The sequence below is a fragment of the Malania oleifera genome, chromosome 1, assembly GCF_029873635.1.
Source record: "Malania oleifera isolate guangnan ecotype guangnan chromosome 1, ASM2987363v1, whole genome shotgun sequence".
In the NCBI taxonomy this organism is placed as follows: domain Eukaryota; kingdom Viridiplantae; phylum Streptophyta; class Magnoliopsida; order Santalales; family Ximeniaceae; genus Malania; species Malania oleifera.
Genome location: NC_080417.1, coordinates 137,644,805 through 137,663,185, shown reverse-complemented (window position 1 = coordinate 137,663,185; position 18,381 = coordinate 137,644,805). Strand labels below are relative to the sequence as shown.

The following is an 18,381-nucleotide window of genomic DNA, read 5'->3' as shown; positions in this document are numbered from 1 at the left end:
ATTTTATCTCAAGACTTGGAATTGTCAACAGTATTGCCAGACCGTTGAGAATTTTTTGTGATAATTCCGCAGTAGTCTTTTTCTCCAAGAACGACAAAAATTCTAATGGCGCTAAGCACATGGAGCTCAAATATTTGGCCGTTAAGGAGGAAGTTCAGAAACAAATAGTGTTTATAGAACATATTAAAACTGAGCTCATGATTGCAGATCCTTTGACTAAAGGGTTAGCACCAATGACATTTAAGGAACATGTTGATCGCATGAGTCTTTGTTGCAATCCCTGAAGTATGATTGTGGATCTTTATGTTTTTGTTCTATAACATTTATAGAGATATCACTAATCATGTTTTTGATATATTTCTTGCTTACCATTAATTACGTAATTATGGAGATGGTTTGTTGATGACAAGAATCATCTTTGACAAAGACATTATAGGGACATTACAGTTACTTCCTATTATAGATTATAATTAAGTGATTTACTAGCATTGTAGTACATGGAAGGGAAGATGTTGCCTTATTGATCTTTACCGCCATGACTCATGTTGGTAAATTATTTATTTATGATATTATTGTAATCTCACTAAAGTATGAATAAACTAATGTTATGCACATATTATGTTTACCTTGTTAATTCAAATAAATGTCATTCATATGAGTCAAGTGGGAGAATGTTGAAATATGTCCCACATGAAAAGGGCAATATGGACATGTTTTGGGATTAATGAATTAAGGTTATTGGCTTTTAAAATTCTATGAGAATTATAGTTGGGAAGTGGAAGAGTTTTTCCTATATGCCTACTTTTATGGGGAGTGACTAAATGGTTTTTATTTTGACATTGGAAATTGTCCTCTCTCTACCTACCTCTTCTTTTCATCAGTTTTCTCTCATATGATCGGGTGAAACATAGAAAGAGAGTTAATCGAGAGAAACGATTTCTACAAGTCTTCTTCAAGATTGATTTGCGTTATGACTAATTTGTAGGAATAAAAGTAGAGAATGCTGCAAAACAGAAATTTGCTTTAAGGCATGTTACAACGTCATTTTCCTTAAAATGTTATTTACCCTCACTAGATTGGTGTGTATTAAGTCGGCAAATACGTTTCCAAGATACAATGAAGCTTAGAATATGATTTGATATCGGTTTGCGTTATACACACACGAAAACTGATCACAAACACTCTTAGAGCAACTTGAACAAATTTTATGAAATTCTATTTCTGCAGATAATAGAATCCAGATTTGAAAAAGATATAATTTGTGGAAGCTTTTGTAAGAAAGAGAATGAGAGTGATGAATTTTATGTACATTTCGTGGAGTTAATCTTGTCTATTTATAGACAGAATGATGCCTTTTCTGAAGAGTTGCATATGTTCAAATCGCGAAGCAGATTCGACCTAGTCGAGCCCCTAGTCGAGACTCTCGGGATTTCATGTTCAGACCTAGTTGCACCACTTGGTCGCGCCACTTAATTTTAAAAAATATAAGATTAATTTTTAACCATCTGATCATGATCAATGGTCATAATCTTGCAACGATGCAAGCATGCTAAGTATTTGTACGCCAACTAAATGTGCGACTAGTGCCCTACAGCCCACGCCGCGCGCGAGTGTGTGTGACGTACAGTCCTAGGGTGTACTAGAATACACATTAGCACTATTTCTTAACCAATTTTAAGAGATTATTCCATCTTGTCATTTATTAATGACCTTTCTTTTTCCACTTTTTCCAATGTAGGACAAATCCACATAACTTTAAATACTTTAGAAAATTCATCAAAGAAATACTTTGAAAACCCACCCATAAAATCGTATATTTTAGAAAATATTTCAACATGTTTCTGGTATGGTGTTTATTAAATTTTAATTTTTCTTCATAAAAGTGATATATGTGATGATCATGATAGTTAAAGATTCCTATTTTCAGCAGATTAAATTAGAAAAATTCTTACATGCGTCTCACACCAATTGTCTTGATCTGCATTTTACTATGAGATCTTATTTTTATTTTTATTTTTTCAAAATTTATTTCTTTGATTTGAACTAACATTTAAGGGGTTTTTAACATTGTAGCAAGTGTTGCTTTTTATTTTTGAAAACAAAATTTGTGGTTTTATTTCTAGGCTGATTGCTTTAGTTTTCCAAAAATAATTCTTCAATTTTCATGCTTGACTATATGTTAAAATTGCACTATGACTATCCAAATGTTTGATTTGTTGCTGTTGAAGACAGCGAATTATGTTTTAGGACAACAGATAATATGTGCTGCAACTTGCTACTCCTAGTACTACTGCCATTTGTTCTTTTTGCAATTTTTATCTTTTCAAATATATTATAATTTTATTAAGTCCCTAGTATATCATTTTGCTTATTGCCAACAAAAGAAAATTACTTTCCTATCATATTATTATTATTATTATCATCAAATAATAACCTTCTAATTTTGCATTTTTTATTTTCTTGATTGATTAATTTTTTAACTTGCATAAAAAAAATCAATTAGACCAAAGACTTCACAATGGCAAACTATTTTCACGCCTTTGTCAAAAGAACCATGCGACGCTAGTTAAAACACTCTTACTTAACTAGTCAGTCCATCGTTTACCACATTCTATCCCCGAAATAATTTCATTAACATTCAGTAAGATATTAGCGGAAGCAGTAAGCAAAAGTGCTTTAACTAGCGCCACAAAGTCCTTTCATAAAGGTGTGAAAATAATCGATCCGTGACACCTGGTATCATCTTTTCCTTAGTCTTTTTCTTCCTTACTTTTCATCTTGCCAAACACGTACTTTTTAAAATACACCAGATATTTCGTTAAGTGCTTCCCTTTAAGTTATGCATTCTTGAAAAAACATAAAATTTAAAAAAATACTAAAGCAACTCGAGATTAGTTTTGAACTTTGATTGAAGCAGAATGATTAAAATTGCAAGGAAGCTTAATCAACAATAGAAAAAAAATTAACATTAATGGCTGAAAGGCTTTTTTCTCCTCATTAATTCTCTACAAGAGCTGCTAGCTGGTGACTTAGTGAAGATCCTTCAGCAACAATATTTTGCTAATATACATTATTAAACTTTTGGGGAAAGGACAGTGATTGCTCCCGATAAAAAACCACTAACTTTTTCTCAGATTTTATAAATTTTATGTCTCTTCTAAAGTTTTAAAAAATTTAAGAATTTTTCCTCATGTTTGTCAAAAATACACAAATCTTCTTTTGTACTTTGAAAAAAGACAAGTCTTTTGAGGAGAGATTATTGTTTTTTGATAAATTTCAAGAGAAGTTTGTGACATTTTTGAAATCTAGGAGAATTTAATAGAATTTTGAAAACTTCAAATGAGATTCTTGTCTTTTTGTCGAACCTAAGAGAAGGTGAGTATTTTTTTTCCCTTAATTTTTTATTTAATGTTAGTGACACTAAAATCCCATCTAAAACTTGAAAAATATTAGATATATATATATATATATATATATATATATATATATATATATGAAGGAATCCATTTTTTCTCTTGATAATTAATGGGACAAAAACAAATTTATTCATATTTTTCTTTTGTTTCATTAATATTTTCTAAATTCTAAATTCCAAACAAATGTATGTTTGTTCAAAATAAACAAAATTCCTCAAATCAGTTTTTAATTTTTTGTCACTTATCATCCTACCAAAACACCATTCTAAATACACCATATGTACTTTTCTTTTTAGATTATGCAATCTTGGAAGTTAAAATAAAAAAACAAAAAAAAAAAGTGAAATTAATTAATTTTGTGCTTTGATGGAAACACAATTATTAAAATTGCAATTGTGCTTGGTCAACAAAAACAAAAAAGAGTAATATTCTAATGATTAATTTAGGAGTGAGAAGTTGACTGGCTTCTCAGCTTTATCTGCTAAAATTATTGGAAGCTTTACCAATGCGATTATTTCACATTCTTCTGTTCTATCCTCCTGTTTTGCAACAATTAAATGGCCATGCCATCAAAGTTTTCACTTGCTGCTCCTACTCAAAGACCCTTTGCTCCTTTATGTATATATAAATTTAATTTTCAAAATTATAAATTATTTTTACCAGTATATAGAATCAAAATCATAAAATCAGAAATTTAAAAATAAACAACTCTGCAAGCTTCCAAAAATGAAATAATAAACCATGCATCAGACTTCATGTTATGATGGAATGTAATTAAACTTTAAACATCTTCACAAGCACAAAGAACATATGAAACCACAACTTGCATTCCCGTGCAATCCCAAATTACCAACCAACACGCATTCAGCCATTCTTGGTTCACTGTACATTCTATAATAGGTGGATTGATAGAGAAAACATGGCAATGCTCAGATTACTAAGTAAACAAATTGGCTGTTCAGCATCAGGAAACTGAGTTCACTTGCAGATGGATTTGATTTATCTTTTTGATTTATTAATAATGTAAATGCCCTTTGAATTCTTTCAAAGTGTTCCTCCACACGGCAATGTCATCCTCTCCCCTCAGGCTCTCAGCCATGGAGATAATCTTACCAGGCAAACCGCCACATTCTCTAGCAATTAGCTTTGCAATCTGCTCTACTTCTGTGGGCAGTGGATTATGGGCTAAGAGATTGTCAATGAATAACTCTTCCGCTTTTTCGGCAGGAAGAGGCTCCACTCGGACAATATTCTGGTGGCAGCCCATCTTCCGGCACACATCTTGTGATCGGGTAGTTAAAATCAGTTTGCATTTATTTGCATGCAGTTGTAATCCTGCATTCTCTAGTCGAAAATGTTTCTCAAGACCATCCAAAATGAGGACACTTCCATTTCTTTTTCTTAGTGCATTTTGTAACTTGGCCGCCCTTTTTATTTCATCATCAGCATCAGAAAGGTCGAGGTTTATTTCTTTTGCTATGCGATCCTGCAATTCTAGAATGCTGAACTCTGGCGATACAGGGACCAGATACACATGACGGAAATTGCTGGTATTTCTTAAGAGTTCGTTATAAATATGCCCTATGATGACTGATTTTCCAACTCCCTCCTTTCCAAGAACACCAATTCTTATGGTCTCATCATTTTCCAAGCATGACTGGATTTCCCCCAATGTTCTTTCCCAACCCACTAACTTTGGTAACGGCAATAAATTGTCACTGACCTGTGGTGTATCAAGTAAAAGCCCTTCAGAGAAAACACCCTGTTCCCAAAGCTCTTCTATTTCTTGAATATGCTTGTCCACGCAAGTTCCTAACAATGCAAGATCAACAAATTTTCTCACTCCAAGTTGAACAAGGAATTTTGCACATGAGAAATAATTTGGGTCTCCAAGTAAATGATTTTTGAGTTGCAATTCCTCAAGTTGCGAATTTGTTAATACCACATCAACCTTTTTGCTTTCCACAGTGTCCAACCAATTATCAACTTCTGCCTTTCGCCTCTTTTGAGATCTAAATTCTTCATGCTTCAGATTTTTAACAATATCTTCCTCCCGAGCGTTCAATGCATCACTTTTTCTTTTGAGAGTTTCCATATTTTTACGAAGGCAGTCAGGATACTTTATCAACTCACAACACTTCCAACCAAATGTGGAGACATTCTCGAGAAGTTCAAAGAGATTCCCAAATGGCTCCACAACCATATTCATATTGGTTGAAAAATTTATCAAGTGGTCCCATAATGCTTTCGCCATTGCCCTACCTATCATTCAATAACACCAGAACGTAAGCATCTTAATGGCACACGGGGGTGCGGGTACAAGTATAAGATTTCAAAAGCAAGTTTCACAAATTAAGAGCAAGCCATCAGAACTATAATATATTCGTCTGTGTAGCCCTATTTATTTGTGGAAAACAACTTTATTTTCCATTTCCAGTTTTCAAATAATTACAAAAATGCCACCTTATTATTTTCTAAATGAGTAAACATCTTCCTATCATTCTCTAGATTTTCAACATAAATCTTGGGAAACTGAAAAGCAAGGTGTCATTTTTGTAAATATTTGAAAATCTAGAAATGGAACATAGAAATTGTTTTTCACAACTAAAGGTCCTAAGTATTTTAATTCCTCAATGAAGAAATTCAAGCCTCCTTGGAGCAGTTAGGAAAGAGCTAGAAAGTTGCTGTTGATTTTTTTTTCTTTATTTCCTAACACAAGTAATTGAGATGAAAGGCCAATATCTTGCATGTGATACTCAATTCTCGTCTTGAAAAAAAAAATGAAAGCACACACAAGTAAATGCCCAAATTAGATGCACTCAATGGAATAGTTAGATTATGAGACAGGTATGGACTGGAGGATGGGCTAACCTCCATTGTGTAGCCCAGGCCCAATAAGCCTCCAATGAAACTAGGCGGGGAAAAAAGGCAACAGGGCATTAAGATGCAGTTAAAAGGATTACTAATAGAAAGAGCTATTCTTGGTTTCCTCATTCAGACAATCACACTAATCATAAGAGAGTGAAGTACCTATCTACCTGCCTTTTCAATAATATAAGTTAACCTCACCAGAAATAATTTGCATAATTGAAGAAATCACTTGAACCATCACACCCCAGGCCTACTTTTTATGGTAAACGCAAAAGCTTAGCACCAAAAGGAGGATGATATAAAAGCCTAAACAAGTAAAGAGTGACTAGCAAAACCAGTGGCAGCAGCCACTCAGTTATATCTGCCAGCTGACAACAGATGAACCAAACAGGAAGCACAATAGTATCAGGTTAAACTAGAAAACTATTTCGAATCCCAGCAACTATGCAAGTTCCAATTCCCTGCAGAAGACCTAACTATAGAGTAATTCAAGGACTGTGATAACCCACAAATCTCATATCCATTGTGTCTGAAAACTTCCTCAGAATATGCTGATTGGGTTGCAAATTCTAAATCTAGTTTTTATGTAAAATAGGCCGCAGTGGTTATCGTGAACTAGTCCGATTGCAAGCCTTCCCCTGCAATAAGTAATACTTTAGGTCTGACTTCAAACGGCCACAGCTTTTGATTTTATAAGAGATACAGGTCCACAGAATGCACACACAAAGCCCTAGATAGCAGATCTAACACTATTGGGTGTTTTCACTTTAGGAGAACCTAGAATGGTAGGGAGATGGAGGAGTTATCCTCTTTGTTAGTCTTGTTTTTGTCCGAGTGTCATTGGAAGCTGATAGCCGCTCATGGTCTTTGTATCCCTCAGGGTTATTCCTGCAAATCTTTTTGTGAGTTCTTGATTAGCTCTGGTTTGTGCTTAATAGAATTTACACCAATAACTTGTTACAGATTAGAAGACTGTTAAAGTCTCTCTCTCCAGATGTATGTGTGCTTTGTTTTAATTGCTCTGAAGCTGCTCCCCATCTTTTCTTACATTGTCACCTTGTCTGTAGGATTTGGAACAAGCTATTGATTATTTTTGGGAATGTTTAGTTTGTCCAAAGAAAGTGGAGTTTTTGGCAATTCATTTGGAGTTATGGAATTGTAACCTATTTGTTGTATTTTGGGGTTTGTGGATGGAATGATACAAAGGTCTCAGAAAATCAAAGATTAAGGCTAGAAATGAAGGTCTCCGAAAATCAATTTGGTTTTATGCCTGGGAGATCTACCACAGAAGCTATATATCTTTTAAGAAGATTAATGGAAAAGTTTAGGGAAAAGAAGAGGGACTTGCATATGGTATTAATTAACCTAGAGAAAGCATATGATAGGATACCTAGAGAAGTTTTACGGTGAGTTTTAGAAAAAAAAAAATGTGTACTTAGTAGGTATGTTGATGTCATTAAGGATATGTATGATGGAGTAATGACTAATGTAAGAATTATAGATGGAGAAATTAGAGAATTCCCAATTACCATAAGTGTACATCAAGGATCTGCTTTGAGCCTTTATCTTTTTGCTTTAGTGATGGACCAACTGACTAAGAGTATTCAAAATGAGGTTCCATGGTGTATGTTGTTTGCAAATGATGTTGTATTGATTGATGAAATTAGGGGTAGGCTAAAGGCTGAGATAGAATTATGGAGAGAAGCTTTAGAATCTAGAGGCTTTAGGATAAGTAGAAATAAGACAGTATATATGAAATGTAACTTCAGTAATGATGGAGGAATATTGGAAATAAAGTTAAACTTGATGATGAAGAAATAAATAACACTTGTAGATTTTGATACCTGAGATCTATTATGCAAGCTAAAGGGGAAATTAAAGATGATGTAATGCATAGAGTTAAAGCAGGTTGGGTAAATTGAGAAGTGCTTCAAGTGTGCTTTGTTATCATAGAATATCCTTAAAATTAAAAGGGAAGTTTTATAGGACGGCTATAAGACCAGCTATGCTATATGGATCAGAATTGTAGTAACCGAGAAAAATAAAATTTAAAAAAAAATAATAATAAAATAATAAAATAAAATAAATTAATTAAATTAACAAATAAAATGAATAGTATGATAAGGAAAATATATATATATATATATATATAAGTAAGTTATTAGGATATACATTTAATATATAGGTTAAAAGTATATATATATATATATATATAAAGTGTGAAAGCTTCTTCAAGAAGCTTTACTTTAATTAATGTTTAGTATGATATTAATATATATATATATATATATATATATATATATATATACATACACATAATGGTGCGCAAGCTTCTTCAAGAAGCTTGCTTAGATTTTTTTTGGAAGTGCTCTCTCTCTCTCCTACGACTCTCTCTCTCTCTCTTCGATTCCGGGCCAATTTTACGCCGGATCGACAAACCGAAGTCACCACGACGCTCCTGGCGAAGTTCTTTACAAGTCTGCCGGAGCGGATCGTCAGGAAAATGAAGTTGAATTTCATCCCAAATCCAATGTAAGACTTTATACTCAATATTTGGATTTTTGACAGTTGAAGAAAGTAATATACGCGTAAAAATATTGAATTTTAATACTGGAAATTTTCATTTCCAGGGGTGTTGATTGGGAACGTTGGGAATTATCCCTAAGTTAAGATAAGGCTTTTTAAGCCGAATTTGACTTAGTGGTAGTTATATAAAATGTTGTACGTATGAAAATACTAAATTTTAATTCTGCAAGTTTTCATTTTCAAAGTGTTGAGTTGAGAACCTTGTGGGTACGGGGAAGATTTTCTTAGGAACTTTTCAGGAATCAAGTAAGGAGATAAACTAAGCTAATTTTGTTTTGAGAAAATGCATGTATATATATGTAACATCTGGTTTCAGGAAAAATAAATATATTTATATATATGATTTATATTTGGAAAATACTATTTAAATGATGATATGTTGAATACGTGGAAAATTTGTTTAGTGTGGCATGAGTATAAAAATGTTATGAAATACTGTTTTCTGGGAATGGGGACGATATGGATTTCTATGATGGAAAACCGACGTACGGACCGAGATATTTATATATATATATATATACATATATATATATATGTGTGTGATTTGCCGGCGTACGGTCCGTGCTATGTGAATATGTTTGCCAGCGTACGGGCCGTGCTATGCGGATGAGATTTGCCAGCGTACGGGCTGTGCTATGTGATTTGCCGGCATACGGGCCGAGCTATGTGATTTGCCAGCGTACAGACTGTGCTATGTGATTTGCCGGCGTACGGGCCGATGATTTTCATGAAATATGTATATGTGAAAAATGATATGATTGATTTGATAATTATTGATATGAGATATCCATGTATCCCGATTTTAGTATATGTATATGATATCAGAACCTGGTTGACTTGGTCTAGGCTAGCATTTGCACGGTACCGTTGCTATGTGTCCATGCTCCTCGTGATCATGATATCTGTGTTAACGCCGCTGTATGGAGTGGTGTGAGATTGGATGGTCGATGTGGTTATTTTCAAGAAGTGTGCTGTTATTACCCCTGGTGTACGGACCAGTCTGGGTGGACCCATCAGACCTACAGACTACTGTTTGACTTGACAGTGGTCGGCCAACCATTGTCAGGTCCCGCCTTCGGGCCACACAACCCAATCATGTGGGGGTAATACATGACAACAGTCAGCTAACCTACCAAGATTGTTTTATGTTATTATTATTGTATGAGATGAGATATGTTTATGAAAATGCAGTATATTCTACTATGTGTTGATATATATGTATGTTTTCCCAGATTTGATAAACAGTATTGAATATGTTATGTATGATATATGTAGAACACAAAATACTCATGTTGTCACACACTGATATTAGTTTATTTCCTTTACTGAGAGGTGTCTCACCCCTAAATCTTATTAACTTTTCAGGAGCCCTGGATAGGAGAGCGGGAAAAGCCCCGCTGATATAGTACGGTCTATCTGCCCTTTTTGAAGGGTAAGTTCTATAGAGACAGTTAGATTTTGTGGGAAATGTCCCTAAGTTTTATTTTTGGGATGTATATATGAAAATACAGTGATTGTAGTAACTCTGGTATATTGTGGTTTATGGTATTGAGATGTACATGTTTGTATATTTTTTACTGCTAGGGCTTCTACTTTATGTTCTGATATATCCCTGATGCCCACGGGCCCAAGTGAATTGTGACCTGCTGAGCTAGAATATGAGATATGTGATATCGATATTATATAAAAAAAAATATGTGGAAAAAAATGAGCAAGTCGTGACAAGAATGTTGAGTAAAGAAGAAACGGAATATCCAAAAAGTAAAAGTTGCTGAGATGAGAATGCTTAGATGGATGAGTGGTAAAACATTCAAAAATAAATTAAGGAATAAACATATTCGCGATAAGTTAGGTATAACTCCTATAGAAGATAAGATAAAAAAAGGGGAGGGGGACTCAGATGGTTTAGACACTTGCAAAGTAGGTTGCATAGTGTGCTAGTGAGGAAGGGTGAGTTAGTTATTGTAGGGGCCAGTAGAACGTGTAGGGTATACCTAAAATAAGTTGGAATGAGATAGTGAGTAAGGATTTTGTAGCCCTAAATATGTCAAAAGAAATGGTTAATGATCGCATAAATTAACGGAAAATGATTCATATAGCCGACCCCACCTAGTGAGACTGTTGTTGTTGTTGTTGGATGGAATGAAACGCGCATATTTTTTTAGGGAAGAAGTTGTCATTTTCACTGGTATAGGTGAAGACTCACTATTTGGCTTCTCTTTGGTGTAAGGGGTAATGGGAACGTTAGAGGGATGCGCTTTTCGGATATATGGCGTGATTGGCTTTTCTTGTTGAATTGATAGGGCATGCTGATTATTTTGGGTTGTTTCTAGTGCTTTTTTTGGTTTCCCCTTTTTACTTTTTATGGGGTAACCCAGAGTTTTGAAAGGAGATGTCTTATTCTCCTATTGTACATTCCTATTCTATCTATAAATAAAAGACATAGTTGGGTTGGGAGAACAAAATTGCGGATGCGTTAATGGTGAAGCATCTCTGCTGGTTGCTATGTGATCTTAAGTAGTTTGATTTTTTTTTTAAATAATAAATGAGGTTATATGAGAGAGAGAGAGAGAGAGAAGTTACAATGAGAGAGAACAAGAAGTCCACTCCAAAAACATAAATATAAAAAAAATAAAAATAAAACATTAACAATTAACAAAGCAACCCCCTCTTCAATCCCTTTCCTTCATAATTCAGTGAACACTTCATAGTAGCTAACTTCCTTTGACCCTTTTTAGCTCTATTTTTACACCCATCAAAACGCACTTCATTTCCTCCAAGATCACAAAACTTTAAATCTAATTTATCCATAAGATCTTGAACTTCTAAATCCTTCTTGAAATCTCCTGACCTGCTGTTGGTACTATTCCGTCCTTGCGCTGCAGATCATTAACCAAACCACAGTTTTCAAATGTAGAAACCCCCTCCAATCCTTCCAAAGGGGATGGATGTACAACTGATAAGTCCACTAGAATGTCACTGGAATCAGAAACATATCCATATTGTTCCCTAATTTCATCCTACAGTAAACCCCATCACAATCAAACACACTAAGAACATTGCTTTCATTATATGATAAATCCCCCCATTTGTTACCACCTTTCCTTTACTAACCCCATCACAAGAATTGTCTGTCTTTGTAGCATATATGTCTTCCAAAATACTTACTCTCCTATTAAATTCCTCTTCAAAATCTTAGGCACTAAGTCACCAGAGTGCTTTCTCTTTTCTTTGGACAATTTTTCCATTTCTGCACCCATTAGCGCGACCTTACGGCGAGTATAAACCTTGGGATACATTGATTCCTCTGCCTTAAGGCCTGAGGCATCAGATTTCCTTACCAAAACACCATCACCTCTATAAAACTTTACTACAGAATCCTCTGCCCCTCTGCAAAACCACAATCTTCAACCACATTGACACTTTTAATTATTTTCTATTTATCATTACAAGACTTTTCCGGAACGAGCTACCAGCATCCTGCAATTGCTCCACAATATGATCTACTTTCCACAATATGATCTATTCCTCATAAATCTTGGGGATCTAGAGAGAGATATTGACTGTAGTTTATAGATGGATGAAGATCCTTCTTTCCTATATTCTCCAATTGAACTTCCAACTTGAGCATTTGGCCTGCCCATGATGATTGGCCTAATCACCCTTTCCCTTAGGATGGGCATTTGGAATTGGGCCCTGAACACAATGGGCCTATTCAATTAATAAGCCCATTAATATAAAAATGAGGCTCCTTTTTCCATTTACTTGCCCAAGTCCAAAACAATAACTAATCAGCCCAGCCAAGACTTTTTATCCTACTATTCCCCAAATGTAACCCTAGCTGCCTCAACTGGAGCTGCATCCTCATCCGAACTCCTAGCCATCTTTGCAGTTTCAGCAAGCCTGACTGTCTGAGCATTATGAATGTTCATCTTTGAAAGGTCAATGGAGATCTTCTGGCATTGGCTCCCTGGCAAGCTTCAACTTGAGCTCAGCCACACATTGGACACACATCTCATCTATCCCATTCAAATTACAAAACAACTTGCTTCCCTTGTTGGAACTTGCTTTCACAGAGTTCTCCTTCACCTGTCTTCCCTTTCAACACAAATTGACTCCACAATCTAGCACAGAAGGGCTCACCACACCTGCGCCTCTAGATTGAACACGAAACTGTTCGGCTAGTTTGCAGAACTTGCTCACAAAGCTGCATGCCTGCACCAGCCAACCTCTTTGTGCCACCAGGAATAACCACTGAGAAAATCTTACCATTTCATCCCAACCTGAAGTCCAAAAACTTCCCCACCCTAGCCCTTTTTTCTTTCTGAAAAATAAAAAAAGAACTTTATTGGTAGAATAAGAATGTACAAAAGCGAGAATAAGACATCTCCTTTCTAAACTCTAGGTTAGCCCTGAAAAAGTAGGAAGGGAAAACCTAAAAAACACTAGAAATGACCCAAAATAATCAGCGTGCCCCATCAATTCAAAAAGGAAAGCCAATCATGCTGAATATCCGAAAAGCACATCCCCTTGAAGTTCTGATTAACCACACACCAAAGAGAAGCCAAATAGTGTGCAAACCAACAAAAATGACAACTTCTTCCAGAGAAAATGCATGCATTTCGTTCGATCCAGAGACCCCAAAATACAGCCAAAGGGCACAATTCCATAACTCTTTACCACCCTTTTCTTGCCAAAATTGACAAAATGAATTGCCAAAAACTCATCCACGGTCTCTGGACAAGCCCAACATTCCCCAAAGTAATTAAATAGCTTGTTCCAAATCTTCCAAATGAAGTCACAATGCAAGAAAGGATGGAGAGCAACTTCAGAGCAATTAAAACAAAGAACAAATACACACTGGGAGACACCCTAGTCCACTTGATCAAAATCCAATACAGCATATTACCCATAAGGACTTTTAGAGAACCCCCAACCAAAAACAATAACAACAAAACCAAGCCTTAGTCCCATTAAGTGGAGTCGGCTATATGAATCATTTTCCACCAATATATGTGATCATGGACCATTTCTTTTGATAAATTCAAGGATATTAAATCCTTACTCACTATCTCCTCCCAACTTATTTTAGGTCTACCCCTACCCCTTCTACTGCCCCCCACAGTAACTAAGTCACTCTTCCTCATAGGTGCACTACGTGGCCTACGTTGCAAGTGCCCATACCATCTAAGTCATCCCTCCCTTATCTTATCTTCTATAGGAGCTACACATAAATTACCACGAATATGTTCATGCCTTAATTTATCTTTCAATGTTATACCACTCATCCATCTAAGCATTCTCATCTCGAAAACTTTTACTTTTTGGGTATTATGTTTCTTCATCGCCCAACATTCCGATCCATATAGCATAACTGGTCTTATAACTGTCCTATAAAACTTCCCTTTCAATTTTAAGGGTATTCTACAATCACATAGCATACTTGAAGCACTTCTTCATTTTACCCAACCTGCTTTAACTTTATACATAACATCATCTTCAATTTCTCCTTCAACTTGCATAATAGATCCAAGGTATCAAAATCTACAAGTGCTATTTATTTCTTCATCATCAAGTTTGACTTTGTCTCCAATATTCCTCCTATCATTGCTAAAATTACATTTCATATATTTTATTTTATTTCTACTTATCCTAAAAGCCTCTAGACTCCAAAGCTTCTCTCCATAATTCTGACTCCGCCTCTACTTCATCCCTAGTTTCGTCAATTAATACAATATCATCTGCAAACAACATACACCATGGAATCTAAAAGACCATTAACAAACCAAATAACTACCTCTTTTGAAAGTTCAATCCATCTAGTCCGAAAGGGGGTTTTCTCGAACACAAACATAAACTAAATATATCCCACCTTGTCCAGTCTCAAGTCAAAGGCCTTCCCTTCGATCGTGAACTTTGACATCTCTTCATGAGAGAGAGAGAGAGAGAGAGAGAGAGAGAGAGTGAGTGAGTGAGAGTGAGCGCCATTCCCCAGCCACTGGTTTATAATTCAAAAACAGTGGTCCACCTTTATCATACAACAAAAAGTTAAGTAGTTCAATTTGACCATTTGAAAGAGCCATATGCAATAGATGATACATATATTCTCAAAATTTATATTCAATAGTGTCAATACTCAATAGGCCTCTGTTGTTTTTTTTTTTAATTATAAATTTAATTTCAATTGCTTGCTTGCAATTTAGCAATATATGTTGTAGATTATGCACACAAATGCAACAAATAAAAATAAAAACTAAAGAAAACAAGTAGAATACAATCATTTGCATGGTTCGACAATGTGCCTCCATCCATGAAGCCTTCGTGAAGTCTCCAATGACATCAATGAAAATTCACTTAAGGTTTGTCATAAATAATACAACAACACTACACCTTGGCTCAAAATGTCGTACTATATTCCTTCCCCCTAGCGGGGAGTACAGGCATACCCTCCAATGCTTTGTTGAGTCTTTCCTATTTTGAGTTTAGAAGTATCAAGATCCCTTATGAGACTATTTTGTCATAAAAGAAGTATGTTCTTGATCTTTTAGATGAGACTAGGTTGTTGGGATTCAATGTATAGATACACATGGATCCTAATAATAAGTACTTGATATAAGTTATTTGTATCCAATCCAAGATGATATTAGCACCTTGTTGAAAAGGTCAATTATCTCACAGTCACTCAATTGGATATGTCTTTTGCAACAAGTGTTGCTAGTTTCTTGATTATTTAAGAACAAGTCATTGGAATGTAGTAATTAGTATTGGAGTCATGCTTATATTCAAGGATATATACATGCAAATTGAGTTGGGTGACCTTTCAATGGAAGATCTACAGCCAAGTACTAAATCTTTACGGGTGGTAATTTGGTTTCCTGAAAGAATAAGAAACAAGTTGTGGTGGTCAAGTGATAGGTCAAACATGGGGCCATGGCTTAAACTGAGAAATTATTAGGCGCACTGAGTGTTTATACTGATCCAATCCTTTATCGCCATGTGGAGGTAGCTCTCTTGGTTTAGCATTCAAGCTTCCTAATAGTGGACCCATCAACTAGCGCGATGCATCTAATATTTTCTTAGCTTATACTACATATGACCTTGTTTGGTTGAAGAACATGTTTAAAGGACTAAGTTTCCCGCATTCTTGATCTACAAAGTTGATGAAATAATAAAGTTACTATTCCTATTGCCTCCATCCCAATCTTCCATGAACAAACCAAACACATTGAAATTGATTGTCACTTTGTTCAAGAGAAACTTGTGCAAAAGCTCTTATAATCACTCATAAGAAGTCTGAATTGCAGCTTTCTCATTTACTTACTAAAGCCTTGAGGGGGTTGCGTGTTAAGTTCATTTGTAACAAGCTAGGACCCATATGATATCAATGCTCCAGTTTAAGGGGCAGTGTTACTGATTATTTTGGTCATTAGCATTATATATATGTGGTAGTGTTATGTTGGTAAGTGTAAGACTGATTATTTTGGTCATTAGCATTATTTATATGTGGTAGTGTTATATTAGTAAGTGTGAGTTAGTAAGTGTATTATGGTGTGCTTGACAAATATTAATATATTATAAGTAGAGGGAGAGACCTATAGTTGTGATTAGGTCTTACATTTTACCCAATACTTCCTAAGATAATAAATTTTCCATGATTAGCAGTAGAGCAAATGCAGTCTGTGCGCATGTGGCCTATTGCACAAGCAGCAGAACATCCAGAAAGACTCTATATCCCTTCTGTATTTTCTCCACATTCTAAAGAAGGAATAACAAACTTACTAATCCTTTACTTTCTCTGACCTATACTACTAGAATTCAGTGATAATTAAGATCAATTAGCAGAAACTCTTCTTAACAGAAAATGAATGTCAAATTAGGAACCCAATTACTAGATCAGCTTCAGTCCCAAACAAGTGTTCTTGATCTTTTCATGGCAGACCGAATCAAAGGATTCATATCTTGGTCAAATAAACGCAAAAAAGAGAAGGAGCAAATACGAAAGCAGAAGACTTCAATGAAAATAAAAACAACCCAAGTAAAATAATTCAAAAGGACAGATATCTCATACCTGGCTGAGGGATCGACAAATTGAAGATGACGAACAGAAAGTGTCGGGCAGATTACCCCGATCAGAACAACCTCGGGAGAAAAGGAAAAGGGAAAGTGAAACGGGTTCTCATCTCCGCGACTATTAATTGAGCTGAGATTTGTGGAAATTCGTACTGATGCTTCTTGAAAACTTACTTCGACCCCCGACCTGATTTCCTGGAGGCGCGTGGGAAAGCACTCCGCAAGTGGCTGGAAGGCTCCACCCCATTGCCCTTCAACCTCCATCTTGGTCAATTTCACATCGTTTTTGTCATTTTATGGCTAACAAAAGACAAAGTATCTGCATTTCAAGAAAAAGCATTTAATCATGTACATGGGTGGCGAACCAGGGGGAAGGCCGCCGCCCGTGGGTGTTGGTGCCGCACCGGAGGGTCCGAAGGTCGGTGGCAGGAGTCCCCAATTAATGAAGGCAGTGCCCATTTTGAACGCCCAGTACAATATTCATGGTTTCTTGCGGTACCGTTCTCCAAATGTTATCAAGCGGCACCTCCAAGTTTTATTAGAAAACCCTTCACTTAGCGGAAGAAGACAATGATTCCAATCTTAAAATTTTGAGATAAAAAAAGCAAATTTCAATATCCTAAAACTAACTTAATTTATAAAAATCAAATCAAAAAATCAAAGACCAACAACCAAATAAAAAAACTAAGAACTAAACAATTATAAGTGAAAATAAACAAAATTCCAGAAAATAACACAAAATATCATGAGTGTAAAGAAGGAAAATCTAACAAATCCAATCGAATCATTCCCTTGATTTGCCGAGGAAGATCATTCTGACAACTATATGATTGGGAAATATCATATTCACCTTGTTTGGAAAAGAAATCTGCACTTTTATTCGCCTCCCTGTGAACTTGTTCTACTTTGAACTGTATGACTCTCAATACTACTATAAGCTCTTCCCACAATTCCCATAAGTTCCAAATCAAGCACTTCCCAGAATTTATCCACTGAACTAACAAAGTAGAGTCACATGCATTCTCCACTTGATCAAATCCGAGATCTTTGCATAGATTAATCCCTAAAATAATCGCCTTCAATTCATCTCTTATCACGCCTCCACCACCACAATTACTTGGATTACCTCTACAACTCTCATTCACATTCAACTTAACCCAACTTATCACAGGTTTACACCATCTGACTACACGAGGAAAACAAACCCCCACATTTTTTACTTGAATATCCAAAGCACGAAGGACTGCAATATCTGTGCAAGAAGTAAGTGCACATTTATTTAACTTGTTTGAAATGGATCTCTACCAATATTTAATATCAAGTCACACAGTTATCGCCGAATCATGAATTGATTTCATCCTAACTCTACATCGATGAGTCCAGAGTCTCCAAATGATGAGACTAGGTATAAAACCTACCAAAATGCCTAACTGTGAAG

The 18,381-nt window shown here is 35.4% G+C and overlaps 1 protein-coding gene across 1 annotated transcript; it reads right to left on the bottom strand.

Annotated features, from left to right (window-relative positions):
• Positions 1-4,143: 4,143 nt before the first annotated feature.
• LOC131155137 (disease resistance protein SUMM2-like) lies at positions 4,144-17,432 on the bottom strand. The gene is made up of 3 exons (XM_058108071.1): positions 17,296-17,432; positions 16,942-17,207; positions 4,144-5,678 (listed from the first exon to the last, which is right to left on the bottom strand). The coding sequence occupies exon 3, from the start codon at positions 5,668-5,670 to the stop codon at positions 4,432-4,434; it is 1,239 nt and encodes a 412-aa protein (XP_057964054.1). The 5' UTR covers positions 5,671-5,678; positions 16,942-17,207; positions 17,296-17,432; the 3' UTR covers positions 4,144-4,431.
• Between the last annotated feature and the right edge of the window lie 949 nt (positions 17,433-18,381).